This window comes from Halichoeres trimaculatus, unplaced genomic scaffold (assembly GCF_033239565.1).
Source record: "Halichoeres trimaculatus isolate MK-OKI-2021-1 unplaced genomic scaffold, fHalTri1.1 fHalTri1_scaffold_6, whole genome shotgun sequence".
In the NCBI taxonomy this organism is placed as follows: Eukaryota; Metazoa; Chordata; class Actinopteri; order Labriformes; family Labridae; genus Halichoeres; species Halichoeres trimaculatus.
The window spans coordinates 20252619-20269197 of NW_027437184.1; the positions used below are offsets into that span (position 1 = coordinate 20252619).

At 39.1% G+C, this 16579-nt stretch overlaps 2 protein-coding genes across 3 annotated transcripts; both read right to left on the reverse strand.

Annotated features, from left to right (window-relative positions):
* Window positions 1-312: 312 nt before the first annotated feature.
* Window positions 313-7263, reverse strand: sparta (spartin a). Of its 2 annotated transcripts, none has more exons than XM_074672192.1 (8): window positions 7090-7263; window positions 5671-6414; window positions 3779-3973; window positions 2656-2809; window positions 2217-2411; window positions 1830-1991; window positions 1554-1644; window positions 313-772 (listed from the first exon to the last, which is right to left on the reverse strand). In XM_074672192.1, exons 2-8 carry the CDS (start codon window positions 6391-6393, stop codon window positions 508-510), a joined length of 1785 nt encoding a protein of 594 aa, XP_074528293.1. In that variant the 5' UTR covers window positions 6394-6414; window positions 7090-7263; the 3' UTR covers window positions 313-507. The 2 variants fall into 2 exon arrangements, with proteins under 2 accessions (XP_074528293.1, XP_074528294.1); XM_074672193.1 differs by lacking the exon at window positions 313-772 and adding an exon at window positions 786-1340 and having other exon boundaries at window positions 7090-7261.
* Window positions 7264-7353: 90 nt separating this feature from the next.
* On the reverse strand, window positions 7354-10570 carry ccna1 (cyclin A1). Its single transcript, XM_074672344.1, has 9 exons — window positions 10388-10570; window positions 9698-9856; window positions 9392-9611; window positions 9195-9310; window positions 8857-9083; window positions 8533-8737; window positions 8294-8407; window positions 8059-8192; window positions 7354-7891 (listed from the first exon to the last, which is right to left on the reverse strand). Exons 1-9 carry the CDS (start codon window positions 10388-10390, stop codon window positions 7840-7842), a joined length of 1230 nt encoding a protein of 409 aa, XP_074528445.1. The 5' UTR covers window positions 10391-10570; the 3' UTR covers window positions 7354-7839.
* Between the last annotated feature and the right edge of the window lie 6009 nt (window positions 10571-16579).

Sequence of the window (16579 nt, forward strand, 5' to 3'; positions counted from 1 at the left end):
TTTCCATAAACAGACATTTTATTCATCTTATTTCAAGTCTAAACATTGACTTGACAGCGATCTAAGGGATTGAATGCAGCAAAACCAGTCTGTTTGTCAGCAAAAGCAACAGGTTTTTATCCAATGATAAATCTTAAGGTAGAAATCCCATACAAACAGGCATCCAAAACAATAATAGCTAAAATATTGTTTTATTTTCTTCACATACTACTTTATGTGTAATGTTTAACATTTATATTGTCAGACAGTGTTAAATGTTTTTGTAGTTTACTTTAGAGATGTTTAATTAACTATGTTTAATCAAATGAAAATAAACATAATAATTCACCTGAAGTGCACTAAAAGGACAAGTTTAAACTACTATTACAATATTGCCAGTGTCATTAAGTGTATAATCCTCTTACCTTGACCTATAGAAAGACACAAATACCAGTAAATTAGTAAGCTATTTCATAGCTTGTGAAGAGAAACAACTTTGTGGAAGGCTTATTTAGTCTTGTTTTACATTCAGAGTTTTTTCTTCTTCTCCTCCTCTCCTTTCATCTCGACATCCATGCTAGTTTCTGGTTGATGTTCTCTCTTCTGGGCCTCCTTTCCTTCTGCCTCTGCTCGTTTTGCTTCCGGACTTTTCACCAAGGCTTTGGCTGCCTGCTTGCCTGTGGTCTTCACAATGGCCTTGATGCCCAGATTGTCAATATTGTGAGCAGTCACACCAATATTGATCACTGACCTGAGTCCTGTTTCTGTGGCTGCACCTGCATCATTACCATACCTTCACCACAAATAATATGGCTGAGTTAGGAGACAGAAGTTTGGTGCATAGGACAGACGTGTACAGAAGAGAAAATCTACTGCAATGTCATCTTTTCATTGTCATGCACATCAACACACCAGCAGTGAGGAACAGCAGATCTCAATAACTTTTAGAATTTTATTAGCAACAAACCAGATAAAAGATAGCATGAACAGCAAAAGCAGAATCACCCAACACAAGCAGACATTAAACTGAAGTTAATATACCAGTAAACAGGACCATAAAATCAAACACTTACCAGAGGCTCAAACTATACCAAGTCAAAAACAACCCAAAACACAAATAAATGTCTCAACAAGTTTGAATCAAATTCATTTTGATAAACATTAGGCACATCTGTGCAAGCTGTTTGGCTACATCGCAATTTTTAAATGTCTTATTGAGGGTTATTTTCTGACTTGAAATGAGTTAATGAATGAGTATAACTGAAGCAGGGCAATTTAGCAGTTTGAAAGTCTTTGCCTTTACTCCCCCATGCAGTCATATGTTCTTGGACAAGTTTAATAGATTCCCTAAGCCCCTAAATCTGAAAAGAAACAAACGTGAAAGAAGATAAGTTTCCCAACGTACCAAGAGGAAAGAAACAGAGAAGGCAACAGTGGAGCAGGTATTTTGATCCAGACATCTACTGATGAAAGTAACCAAACAGATTCAGAAACAGGATCCAAAATAGTTAAATTATCAGAAAATGTACATAAAGCCCAAGGAGAACAAGAGATTAGAAAAGGAGAAAACTTACTTGTAAGTCACACATGTGACAGTCTCTGCTGCAACACTTTTGCCGATGAGCTTTGCTCCAGTCTCCAGACTGTTCCAAATGGTAGAGAAACCTAGAACAGATGAGTAAAAAGTCATCTCCAGGTATTCTCATGTCAGGCAAAAATCCTAATCAGCATTATATTTAAAAAACAATTTAAGTAGATAAATCAAAGGATGTGAGAACTATGCATGGGATGAGTACATTTATATGTGACAACATACATGCTCCTGAAGATTCCTGATTTACTGTACTCACCATGCACACCGCTGACTGCCACATGCTTGGCTCCCTCCATGTTGGATGCCTGACCATCTTTGCCCTTCTTCAAAGACTCAGGGACAAGCTTAGCACCATGTTTCTTAACATGGGGCGCCATCTTCTCTGCCATGTGTCCTGCCACTGAACTCACTCCATTCACTGTGGAGATATGTACATGAATACTCTTATACATTTTTAAGTTTAGAAACCAATGACCTTATCTATTGTTTTTGCTTTCGAAGAGCTTTTTTTTTTTGCTCAACATCCAAAATGAGTTTGTATTTTTGTTAATAAGACACAGAACTCTGAGCTTTGTACTGATTTATGGTTAACTCTTGGCCACTCTTGCAATGAGTTTTTTCACTTGTATATTCATCAACTTACCCAAGAACTGACTGACCCGCACAGCGCCCCCAGTTGCTGTTTTAGCAGCCTGTAGACTTTTTGTGACTCGGGGGCTGACCTCTGAAGGGGTGTCCTCAGGTGTCATGTGGTCTCTGATCTTGGCTGCTCCTCTATGTATGGCTCTGCCAGTGGCCTCTGCCCCTTTCACTAGCTGAATACTCACTCTTGTGGCACCTTTAGACCAAAAAAAGTTAAGCCATCAGTTTTTATTGGTACCATCATTATTCTTACATTTGTGTTCTCAAAAATATCTACTGCAGGGAAACGAGGAGGTGGCTGGGAAAAAAATCACTGCCCTGGCCTCAGTATAGGACACATATTAAAGGTGAACAATGCCCTCTAGTGGCCATTTTTGGTAGGCAGAGGAACATGTAGGAGTGGTATTTTGTTTCTTTTTATTTTAAACACTACTGCATACCTGTCAAGATTCCCTGTGCCATCTTTTCACTCCAGCCAGGAAGTATTTTTTCCTTCTCCCCTGGGGGCCCGGCAAACATTGTTTGCCCTCCTGAGGTACCAAGGGGGATTTTCTCACTCAGATTGATGACATCTGACCCTGACCCTGAAGGACCCTGAAGGAAGTCCATGAATTAATATGTTTATCAATTACAATAAATCCAAACAGGAAACAAGTATTCCTAGAAGCCATGACTCAGATAGGTAAGAATGCTTTCGCACACAACACAGACTATTTTATTCCCTCTAAAGAAGGCATGGGCAAACTACGGCCCAGGGGCCACATGCGGCCCAGGGGCCACATGCGGCCCGGGGGCCACACGCGGCCTGTTAAACGTTTTAATCTGACCCGCTGAACTTATAAAAATTAAATGAATAAACCTTGTTAATGTTTTATGTTCCCAGCAATTCTGATGTTTTCTATATAGAGAGTTCACATTTAATATCAAAATATCACAAACAATTTTGACACAATCTTTTCTTATTTTTTGTTTTTTCATTTTTAAAACCAGGACAGAAAAAACGTGTTTTTCTGTAATTCCGTTTTTCCGTTTTGGTTCTAAAACAGAAAAACGAAAAAACAAGACCGTTTTTTTTTCGTTGTTTTGATTTTGTTTTGACACAGAATAACGAAAGAACGAACCATACACGGATTAAAAATCCCATTATAATTCCATTCTCTCATATTCTAATTTTAATTTCAAAACAAAATCAAAACAGCGAAAAATAGACTATTTGTTTTCTGTTTTTTGATTTGAAAATGAAAAATTGAATAACAAGTTGTTATCCGTTTTCCGATTTTGGATTCTAAAACGGATATGGAATAAACGAATGATACCCTGATAGTTACCAAAGCACTCCATCCATCTGCTCCTGGTCCGGCCCCTTTGTCAAATGTTAGAACCCATTGTGGCCCACGAATCAAAAAGTTTGCCCACCCCTGCTCTAAAGTGTTAAGTATGAGATGGTGGATTTTACAATATCAACACCATCACCCTTATTTCCTCTCTAAAACAACAGAAATTACTTTGAGCATACCATCTGAAAGCACATGTTAAGAAAGCTCTATGCATATCTGTACCCACTTGGATCCTGAGGTCAACCAGCTGCGACAGGACATCCTGAAACACCTCCCTGTCAGCAGCAGGCAGCTCAGAGGACAACACTATGCCCACGTAGGACCCTGGTGCCTCTGCCAGGCAGTCAGGGAACATGTAGACCCCAGAGTTAGCCAACAGGACTGGAGTGTCAGCTGTCAGCGGGTAGAGGCAGTCACACACCTTTAAGGAACAAGAAGGTGAAGATTATCTTAACTGGTTGCCAGTATAATGCTGGTTCATCTAGTTAGCAAACACTCTTAGCCTTATCTTGACTTATATCAACCACAAATATTGATATTGTTAAGGAGCTGCCACTGATAAAGTGGAAACTGATCTTGTTTATAGATATATCAGTGTAAACATGCCTTTCAATTTTAACCAGAGATACAATGCCGATAGTAGTCCTTAAGTTACATGTGATCAGGGAGTTTGTTAAGCAGAGCCCACTTTGAATCCTTGGTACTCACAGCACTGTCCACGGAGCATAACTACTAAGCAGATCTACTCTGAACTAATTTACATCAGTGGTAAATTTTCTTTAGCAAGTTTACTGTGCAAAAAAGCAGCTCTTTCATTGTCTTTGCGTGGCCATTAAGGTGCAACTGTGCACCATTCACACTGAGTATTACAGATACAGATTTGTTGCTGCATCATGTCTGATATGGCACCTGACAGACGACCCTGTGAGAGTGTAGGACACTGACCAGCAGCACAACAGAAGCGCAAAGTCATCGCTTAATGGGACCATTGTGTTAGTGGGAAACAAAGCAGGGCCAGAATACAATCAAACAGCCCACCAGCTTGGTGTGGTAGGAACACAGAGTCATGGGTTTCATCGCAGTACACAGAACGGCATAATGCATGCTTTGTAGAGGTGCCAGAATACATTATAGTTATTATATAAGTCCTACACAGCTCTGCATGAAACCCACACACAGAATCAGAGAAGATAAACTGTCATTTATTTATGGATGGGGAGCTTGTGTAATCTGTCCTTTTGTAACTTTTCTTTCAAGTCTAAAATTTCTGATGTATAAATCAGCTTGCACAGGAGGAGATTAAACACTGAAGACACTAACATTTTGGAGAGTAACACTGCTAATTAAAGAAGCAGATATGCAAAAGGACACCCAAACTAAAGCTAAAATCCAACTGAATATAAAGTTCAATCATACTGTGTCTGGTTTGTCAGATATTAATCATCTTCTGTTTTGAGACCTCATTATAAATTCAACTTTTTGTTCTGGTTTGTTACATTTGAAACATTTTTTACATTTACAGTAATGTAACACGGCTTTGATGATTCTTTGAGGTTCTAAAGACCAAGCAATAAATATAAAGAAAATTATCATTAGATTACTGACAAACTAAGATTTTAAATCATTGCAACTGTAATTCCTGCACTCTTTATTATAATAAACATCATTATGATAAATCTTTGAGGAGTAAGTACAGTTTTTAAAAATCTTTGGAAAAACATACAAAAAATGATATCCAAAAACTATCAAAAGTACTGATTTAAATGTGGATACCTGCTTTTTACCTATTTATTTTGATTTTAGATTTTAAATTTGTTTTTATTTTTATTTTTACTAAAGTTGACTCAATGAGTTGTTAAGAATATGCCTAATAGGATAAAATAGTGCATAGAGCTAATCTGATGTATGAGGGCAGTGCAGCATCTTTTGCATTCAGAAAATGACAACTAACCTTTGCGCCAACATAATGAGTCAGAGAGTTAAATGACTTGTCGAGTATTATGTTAACAGTTTACACTCACACACGTTTGCTGAAAGGACGCACCCCAAGAAAAAATGTCCTCAGACATACCAACGCCCAATCACATTCATACTTCTCAAAACAGATTGTTTACTTACATGTAAGAATGCTGAGGGCCTCCCTGCTGTGACATCCTTTTCCTGGTTATCAAATGTAATGATACGAAGGAAACCTGGGTTTGACAGAGAGCTGACCTGCCCATTTGGTGCCACAAAAAACATCTGCACCCCTGAGGGGATGAAAAGCAGCTCGTGTCCATCTTTTCCAGGACTATGAGCCAGGCTGCGATGTCCTGCTGTTGGCTGCACTGTGTATGCTGGCGGTTGTTCCCCTGTGTTTGCCATGGCCGTTGTTCCTGGCGCTGCTGCAGGGAGTGTGTGCTTGTGTAGAATAGCAGGGGAAGGAGGCCTGGGAGGGGGGGTTTTGGGGATTGGGGTTGTGTTCTGGTTGGTAGGAGGTATGCTGGGATACAGGTGATGTAGGGAGCTTTGGGGAGGCTGAAGATTTTTAAACAGAAGGCCCCTCTGAGCCACTTTTGTTGTCTGAGAGGTCTCCAGGTCAGAAAGGTGGCCACTGACTGTCTGCAGCGTGTCCCTCATTTTCTGCTGAAGCTGCCTGGCCGTGTCCCAGACTGCTCCATGATGCCTCACCCCTGCAGTGGGAACCTCCACTCCTTGGGTTAGGTGCAGTTGTCCTTTTCTGTAAAACTCCAGGGCTTCTGCTTTTTTCCCAGCTTCCTCAGCTGCCAGCCCACGGCTCAGGGAATGAAACGCCAACCCATACTGGTCCTTGATGAGTAGCAGCTCAGCTGGCTCAGCCATGCTGAGGAGAAGATTCAGAGTCTAAAAAAGGAGAGAATGGAAGAAGGGAGGAAGCAATCGACTAAGAAATGGTTACTGGTTACTAGAAATATATTTAGGTTTTATGTGAGACAGATGGGGTCGACAGATTTGTATTGAAAGATCAGGATTTGATTTCACTTGTCAAGAGCAGAAACACTTCGAACATAGTATTCATACTTGCTTCATTCACACACATTTATGAAAAAATAAAAAATAAACAGTGAATAAACTGGATAATGTGGAGTGAACAGAGAACTGCATTTCACACACACAACTGTCAACATCCTGAGTTTGACAACTTAAAGTAGAAATATATAGAAGAACATGCTAAAAAGCCAATGAGTTGAGGCTTCTTCTTCCTCTTTTTTTTTTTTTTTTTTTTTTTTTTTTTTTGTTAAAAAAGGAATGTTATTTTATTGTTTTGGTTGGCAGGTACCACAGCTTTTAAATGGCTTGAGCTAGCAAACACATCAGGTTTGACCAGATCTGCCAGCCTACGCGAGAGTGACGCCTTGCGAAAATCCTTGCTCGTCATTTTAAAACAAGTATTACATTCATTACTTATCTCTGGATTAAACAAATAGTTAAACTAATTAATGTTTATGATTTATTTGTGAGAACAGGACGTCCGTCTGTTGTACAACGGCAAGAAGTTTAATGATAAGCGTGACTTACCTCGAAGAAGAATTAATCTTTCGCAGATAAAATAAATAAAAATAAGAGTCAGGTAGTCTCAAAGAGTCCTTGTGATTGTTCTCAACGGTTCATCAGTACTTTCATGGAAACGACGATATCTTCTCATTCAAACTTCCCTGAACTCTTCTTCAACCTGGTGCACTCCCAGCGGAGGCTACGCATTATTACGATTCAACTTCCGGTCAACCCTTTCAAAATAAAACCCATAGCAAATCAAGTTATGATGAAAACTTTATTTGGGGTGGAACTGCAATAAATAAAAACATTACCTATGAATACATAAGCCTATTCTCTTAATTTTACCCCAACTCATCTGACAAGTGTCTCCCTACATGGCACTTTGTGGTTGATCAAATACATACACATGAGGCTGAAAAAAAGGGTTTGTACATATTTAACACAACAAAAGATGTTGTGATTCAAGGTTCAACACAGCATTATTCCAGACAGAGGTTTTCAAGTTGGGATTACAGCTAAGGATCTATAATCATTAAAATCCTTTTTGCATAGACACCAGTAGGTATTCAGATCCTAAAGTTGTGTAGGACACTGTATTTTCAATAATGTATTGTTGCTAAAGAAAAAAACAGGGGAAAAAAACACTAGGTAATGTAGAGGGCTGCAGTGTGGTATGTCCTCCTTGGAGTGACAGCTTAATCAGCTGTGTTTACTTCGTCTGAAATTAATTAGGCTCAGGCAGGAAAGTAAGAATATGGGTGGGGAGATGATTCACGGGACAGATATGGCAGCAGGTGGAGTGATTAATGAAACACGACAATACCTGTGAATAAAGAGATGAGGGATCAGATTACAATAGCATTTAGAGATGTTAATCCTTTTCCCAGATGCATAAACAACACAAAAAAAACTGTTAGGCCTGATTCTTTGTAAGCTATGTAACGTAGTCCGAAAGTGTTGCATTTACATTAACATGAAATTAAAACTTACTTTGAACTCTTATACTTGTCCCTGATTGCTTGTTGTGGGCGAATCTCTGCACAGATGTACAGTTTATGGAGTTCAATCAGGCAAGGAACGATTTCAGCCATGGTATAACCAGTAAAGGAGCGTAACGAGTTAGGCTAAGATGAAACAAACAACGTACAAGTCATGTTTTGGCCTCATTGTTACAGTGTCCCCTTGAAAGAGAAAAGGCCATCAAAAAGGTTTCTGACGAACTTACCCATAGAGATCTGTTCACCGTGTAGTCAGCTAAGCAATATGCTGCAGCTGCCACTATTGATTGACGATATTTTAAAAATGGATCCATTTCCAGTAGGCTTAACTCTGCTACATACTAGAAGTAAAAAAAAAAAACACATTTAACATTAAAATAAATCCAAAGATTTAAAGAACTGTTACTTCATAGACAGGGAGTAAATTTACAAAACTAATGTTACATGATTTGTCTGTTTTGCTTACCAGGGCAAGATTCTCTGTGGTTGCACACACTGGCTGGATGGACGTAAAAAGGCAAAGGAACTGGTTTATAGTCGGAGCAGCCAACTTGAAAGCCAGAACTTGGAGGAAAACCTTCTCCATCCGGACCAACTGCTTCTGAGTGTAGGTGCTGTCAGTGGTGTACACAAACTCACTCAGCTCCGGGGGCGAGATCTCCTCATATTTTCTAAAAAATCAAGCCACATAGAGCTCTCAGTGCCAATCCACAAAACAAGTGGTGGCAAATCAGTGACTTGGCTGTGCAGAAAAAGGGTTAGATCTTAGGAACCTGAAAGATTTACTCACGCAGCGATCATCAGTGCAGCCGTGCCGACCAGCTGCAGTTTTCCCCGTTTTACGCATGCTTTGCAGGACAGAAAGCGGTCCAAATATGTGACAGCAAGGTGCAGAGTCTCACAACGAAGTCTGTATTCCTGAACAACTTCCACCAGCCAGTCCACCAGAATGACCCTCATGCCATTGGTGATTTCTGGATGCTTGTCTAAGTATCCTGGTTGTGGCCTCAACTTCACCTAGCAATTACAACACATGATAGTTCTCCAGTAAACCCTCAATGATGCCTGATGTTGCTCATAAACAATTAAAAAAAAAAACTAAGCAATCATTTTTGGGTTATTTCGCACTTCACTCTCCCTCAGGTGCTGGTAAATGTCCTGTGCATACTGGGAAACACACAACGCCTCTTCTGATATCAGGGATCGGTCAAACTCAGACTGCATGGAAACATCCTGAAAAGAACCTACAGGCGACGACAACAGGTGAGTTAAAAGCAAGAGAAGAAGTCCTGCACTCAAGATTCTTTTAGGTTTAGCAAACTCACTTGAACTCAGCTCTAGTAGAAGCCTCACATCTTCATTCTGCAGAGCCTCACTCTCTGTATCTATATAACAACTGTCTGAGACTACTTCTTCACCAGAGGTTGCCAGAACAACCTCACAGGCCTCTTCGACATACACATTGAAGCTGGAACTGGAGGGACCGCCGAGGAAGACAAGCTGGGAGCTGTCTGAGATTGAACTGTGTTTGGAAAACTGGCTTCCCTACAAGGTGAAATGGCCCAAAAATGAGCATCATATAAATCTGAGATGTAAATTTTCATGTCATCATTGTCCCTAGAAGTGCCTACCTTGCTGTTTGATGGACCACGCTGCTCATTTTGTGAAAGCACACCAAGCACGGTCCGCTGCTTGGTCCGCAGGGATGTAGGCGCATCTGATTTGGCTGAAGGTGGAACATTGTCTTTGCTAGTGCGACTGTCACAGTAGGTGTTTGTACTGAAGTTCATCTTTAATCAAGGAATAAGCAGACTTTCAAAAAGAGTGGCGAAAATTTTTCTGATTGTTTGATTTTAACACCATTTATGAAGAAGATCATAAAGCAGGTGTGCTACAAAAACGAATAATAAAAATTTCAGATTATCAGAAATATTAGGGGAATCAATATATTCCATTTGCTCATTAATAACAGCTCTCACTAGAAAAAAGGTAAACTTTATTTTTTGTTAACTTTAATCTTGGAACATTACTGTGTATGAATTGTAACAATGACTGAGAAACCAAATACATTTAAAGGTAAGCAATGAAGATTTACTGAGATGAAAACTAATCCCTCTGTGTGCATTAACACTGCGCGTGTCAGAAACTTAATTGCCATGGTTACACTAGTTTTTACAATGTCCACCTCAAGCAAACAAGTGAAAAACGTGTACCAAAACAAGCATGCAAACTAAGAGCATCATAGATGAAAGTATGACACTTGTTTCCTGTTGCTCTGAAATATAAATCAGACAACCATCTGTCTCTGGAAGCATACTCACCATTATCAGAATCCAAGCAAAGTTTACCGTTATGTTACGAAATCATTTCCACCGAAGACCTACACATCAAGAATTACTAAAAACGTACATTTGTTGTAGCAAAAAGCGGCCTCGTACAGCAATTGTAGTACTAGAAGTTGCTAAATAGATGTCAGATGTCAACACAACAGGAAATGGTTTTTCAAGTTGCCTCATAAACTAATCAGCTGTTGCGTTCGAACGTCACCTCTGCGTCTGATTACGCACACCGTGCCACGTCTCGTCGATGACGTTCAGCGACGCGAATCTTTTGAGACTTCTCAATTCAAATAAATGTAACTGTAAGTCAAAAAAAGTTTTCTTTTTTTCACGCTGGAGTTTGCATTTCTTATTTAAATTAAAAATTAGTTTCATGCGATACATGTTCAATATTAATCTAATCTTTCAAAATGCTATGAGAAGGATCCGTTTTACATCGACTACCTCGCCACCTTCTGGCCCGGAGTCTCACGCACACTGCCGCAAAGATGTTTAAAAAATTCACATCTGTAAACAAGGGGTAACATACATTCAAGATCAGGTCAGAATTAATTTCTTTTAGTAAAATATAATATAACAAAATTATAATTTTAATAGATTTCAACCTTTACAGTGTCGTTCATTCACTATGTACCTGAAAAAGCAAGCTCATACATCTGTTTGTTTGTTTTTTAACCACAGATTATAAAGCTGTATAGTTTAATGGGTGTGGTGGTTGGTTGTCAGTTCCTGACAAACAAAAACCTGGTGGATACTTATGTCATCATGATGTATGGACTCGTGCTGACTTACTGATCAAGAATGTCATGACACTTTGAATAGGTGCTGACAGGACAGGTTTAAGTTCAAAGAGCAGCATGTCAGAGGGATGATTAAGACCATTCTGTATTGTAGCCTACACATCTACTCTGTCTTTCTTTGCTGAGGCGGTTTAAGTGAAGCTGCTGTGACTTGTTTTATCAATGAAAGACAAAAAAAAGTTACTTGATCGTGCTTACAACCTAAGTAAAAACAATCAGATTGAACTCAAACTTAAAACTACCCTTTGCAACAGATGGATTATCATTTTCACTATCTGTATGTTTGAAACTCGGGAGAATTGTTCCTTTTTGCTCCCATCACTCCGAGCTGCTCAGAGATTTACCTGACATTTGTCTCATTACATTAACAAAGTGAGCCTCTGGTCTATCAAACATTTCACTGTATTTGGAATGTGCACAGGTTTTCTCTCTTCTCTGTCTTCCTCAACTTAACCATGGTGACTCATAAGGAGTAGTTCAGAGGAAGGATGAAAACAATGCTACTCCTGCTGCATGCCTGCTTGTCAGTTTTAATCTCACATAGCTGTGAGCTGCTTGTTTACTGTCAATGTTGTCCCAGGTCAGAGGAGTTTCTGCACCACACAGGTAAAAACAGAAACACATTCCTTATTTCATGAGACTGAGGTGTAACCTTTCGACACAGCAGCATGGTTGGCAATTTGATCTCCTGTGACATCACTTCCTCTATTGGTGCCGTCTCTCCTGCCTTATCATGACAACTATTACAGCTGAATAGATGTAGATGTTAATCATGAGTTGTTCGTGAAGCGGCACAATGAAGACAGCATGCTTTTTTTCCTCATTTGCCTGGAGTGCCTGCAACTTCTGTGTTGTCCATCAGATGGCAGACTTTCTCTTCTTTAATAATGGGCTGATGTGTTTCAACTGCGCTTTGAATTACTCGAACAAGACATTTTCCTGTTGAATAGGCCAGGTTACGGATGTATATAACACAACATTTATTTTTATTCTTTTTTCTGATTTGATTTCACTGCATTATTATCTGTCTGTCTGTGTCTGTGTTGTTGCAATAACTGGCTCACCCCTCAAGGTACCAACACAGTTTAATTTGATCTTATATTGAAGAAGTACAAATTATATATTTAGAGGTGATCATGAGGCTAACACCCTGAGAAGCTGGAAAAGGGGTATAGGTAAGGAAGCTTCACATGTTTTCTAGCCTTTGTAACTATGTTTGAAGTTTTCATCTTGGAAATTTTACTTATCTTACTACTCTTCATTCTTTGTACAATACACAACAAAATTTGTGAACTCAAACTCCCATAGCAAAATCTCAAGACACAGTGAAAACTGTGTGTGTTAAATTCGAGATGCAGGTCAGGAAACTTGAAGGAGTAAGCATTGACTGAGGCCTCTTCATCCTTTAGCTGCTGCTGCTGAGTGGCTCCAGTGAAGCTGAGAAGGATTAAAGATTCCAATTTGCAACTTTTTGGTCACGAGGCTGCAGCTTCTCCATCCATCAGCCAACTATAACTCCTATCACTCCCCTACCAGATTCACTTTTAGCGCTTTTTGTCTTTGCTCATTATTGTAATGTGTATCATGTGTATCAAATACATTTCCTGAAAGAGTGTATGACCATCACCACCAATTCAGATAAACCCACATAAAGTGATAGCTAAAAGAAAATGTCATGAGTTATGTCATGTTAATCAGATCCCATTTTCAAAACTTTTAATGTTTTTTAAAAGTTTAAATAAACTTAAATGAAACAATGAAAATAACTTTTTTATTTTGTTATTATTATTATTATTATTATTATTATTATTATTATTATTATCTGTTTGTTTATTCCAAGAAAAACACCTTTAATTCATATGAAAGTGATTTAACCAGACAAACTTTGAAACTAAGATGGTTATTATTTCTCTTTGGCTTCGGCTTTAAACTCAATTGAAATATTTTTTCTGGTAACACTGAAGCTGTATGAAAGATTTGATAAAGTCAGAGATGCTTCAATCATTATCATCAGCAACCTTCCTAGTCAGAAGTCTTGACCTTGTTTTATTATCACACTCACTATCACAGCCTCAGTCGGTTTGAGACTTGATACATACAAATCACTGTTAAAACAAATCCATAAAAAGAGTGAGACCAGCCACAGTTTCTGTCTCATCAATAGATATGACACATTTTAACTTTGTTCAACAAAAAAAAGACATCTTAGCTATTTGATCTGGTAGAAACTGAGGGAAAGGTTGCCTGCTGTGGCTGTTGTCTCAAAAAGAAAATCCGTATCTGTGCACATCTTATCATACTAGGGATGCAGGATAACATCGGTACGCTATTGGTCAAAATATATATATATTGGATATCTGTCAACACGCAGATGCCTCAGATACAACAAACAGATAAAATAACATGTTACGGCACACTTGCCCAGCACCTTTGCACCATAAACTTAAGCTGCTGCTAATGTGTTTTGTATTTTTTCATTGTTTGCATCTCTCTGTTCCACAGTGTTTGTAACTCATAGAATTGTACAGTGTTAAAGGAGCCCACCTGTTCATTTAAGTTCTGATTAGGGACTGAAGCTGCATATAGTTTTCGCACGTTTTGTAATTTTGATTGAGTAGTCACATTTGGCTCCCGTTATTAAGTTAAATTTGAGTGTAAGCTGCAGTCTGTGAGGTACATGTTGCTGACTAATTTAGGCACATTTACTATCAAAGATTAACCATTTCATTCAATCCAGATTTAGTTGCCTTACAGTTCCACTTCTCACATGTTCCCTTTGAACAGAGGTTATATTTACTAACTTTGTCAATTGTGAAATTGGCCAAATTTGCCCTGGATGTGGGTAATGTTATGATTGTCTCAGGGAGAGCATCATACAACACATTTGGGTAGGATGCACTTTTTTTAAATTTATCTATTTATTTATTTATTTTGTCAAAAAGTTATTGTCATAAACTAATACGCAGTTTTGAGTAGTAAGTATCTTTCTTATTTTGTACAAGAAGTGAAAAATATATAAAAATGTGATATGAGTATGCACTATGATACTGATGCTTCTTCCAATACAGGAGAAAGTTGGTGACCTCTTGAATTAGGTCTGTGGAAAAAAACATCAGTATAGGTAATCAGCTGAATGAGTAGTAAAATATCGGCACATGAAATATCGGCAAAAAATCCAATATCGTGCATCCCCAAAGCATGCACTTACAAACACATACTCACAAATACACAAAGTTGCACCTGCTCTAGAGATAGTGCATCTCTCGGTTTTCCTCTGTGTTTGATTATCCCTCTTTCTCATTTCCGTTTATTCTGTAAGCAGAGGCAGATTGCTCATGACAGATAGCACTGTGCTGCTGCCATTTCATTAGAGTGATGCATTGCTGACAACCAGCTGGGGCCAGATGGGCTTGTGGTTTCGGCATCACCTCTAAAACAAAGAGCCATTTGGGAGAGCTCTCCCAGCTGAGGACGGACAAGACAAATTTCATACCAGGACTGCACCCTCATCCATTGATGTTACCCTGCAGGAAGAGGAAACAGCTGCAGTTACATCTCTCACCTGAGCACAGGAATGCAAGAGAAAAGTGAACCATGCTCCACACCTGGAGGCTAAAAAGATGAATGAAACCAAATCTGCAACACTTCTGGCAAACAGGGTTCCTCTCAGCATTTTCAGAGTAGAAGCTAATCTTTTTTAAAAAACCCTTTTTTTTTCTAAAGCAGTTTTTAATTTATGTTCTTTGATGGAACATCTCATAACAGCAAATATTGTAAAGTCCTCATGTACCTTGTTTACCTTTTCATTTTGCTTTGCGTCCAAAGTATGTGGCTGGGGGAGACTGAGGTCACTTGTCACACAGACAATCACAGCAGTCTGGAAGGTGGTGTTTCATCACATTGATTTACATTTTTCAACATGGTTCAATGACTAAATCTGAGTAAGTGGGAAAAACAGCTTTAATTAAAGCTGGTGCTGTTTTTGTTGTGAATTTTAATTGTGATTTCAGCCTTTGATATTTAACCACGTCTCAAAAAGAGGAAGGTGGTATCTTTGATTTAAAGCTACGCTGAGGATGTTGTAATGATATAAGTTAATGGAAATTAAATCAAACTTTTGACTGTATCGACACACAGAAACTGCAGCAGACGAATGGAATTGAACCACTGACTTTCCATTTGAGAGAGCACCACTCTACCACTGAGCCACAGCTGCCCCAAGTCAGTGTCAGATGAGGCCTCTTTATAACAACACTCTCTCCTGTACTCCTTAATAAAGGCAAATAAACAAATGAATTAATAAATAAATGTGAATTTAAAATGGGGGTGCTTGTTTGGGGTAAATATCACATCCTGTCAGGGTAAATGTGACAGATAAATTAGCCTCACCCGAAGGTCAGACTACACTTTATTATGGTCCCATCTGGCTGAGTCCTCATTGCATTCACAGTGAACAACACTCAAGGCCACATGTGGAACGCCCCCATCCCAGAGAAATTCTCCCATGTTTAATTTCAGTTTCCCTCCCTGGATTTGTCAAGTCAGTGATACCAACCAATGAAAGCCCAGGGCCCTCCACACGCACAACAGTCAAAAGTGTGAACAAACAAAGCATTTGAGTAAATAAGAATAATGAGGTTTGTGCTGTGAGATGAAACAATGAAAGAGAGAAGGTTTTTTGAGCTCAGGCAACAACATTTCTGCTTTTCTGATGTGTCTTCAAGAAACTATCACATTAGACTGAAAAAAGAGAAGAATTGGTAAGAAATAGAACAGAATAGAACTTTGTTGTCATTGTAACAAGTACAACGAAATTGAAGTCACAGCAGCAATCAAGAAAACAAAAGTAAGAAAGTGTATAGAAAGTGCAAAAAGGTCCATAAGAAAATAGATGATAACAGCTTGTCCATCACTCCAGTTCAGCCAGTCTCCACCTCCACAGGGTCCAGGACTGAGCTTCTTCAGTCATGCTCCATCTCTGTCTCCTAGATCCTGTCTGCTCACAGCAGGTGAAGCTCTTCCAATGTGGCGTTGGTGCCTGGTGTTAGCTCCGTTAGCCATGCCTGTGAATAGCATGATGCTACTCTGCCTTCTGGTATTCCCTCTAGTGCTGGGGTTAGCACAGCTAGCTCGTCCATCTTATTGGAGATAGATCTTACCCAATAATGATGGATGGAAGGACAGGTCCATGTCGTCACTTCTTAGCTCACACCTGAGAACCAGCACGTCATCCTCACCTCCTTCTCTCTCCAAGACATCAGACCTTGCACCAGTTAGCATTGACATGCTACAGGCTGCTAACAGCTGAGTTCACATGTAAACAATGCAGCCATGGTTACATGTAGGATCTCCAGACAAACACAGGAGAAAAAGT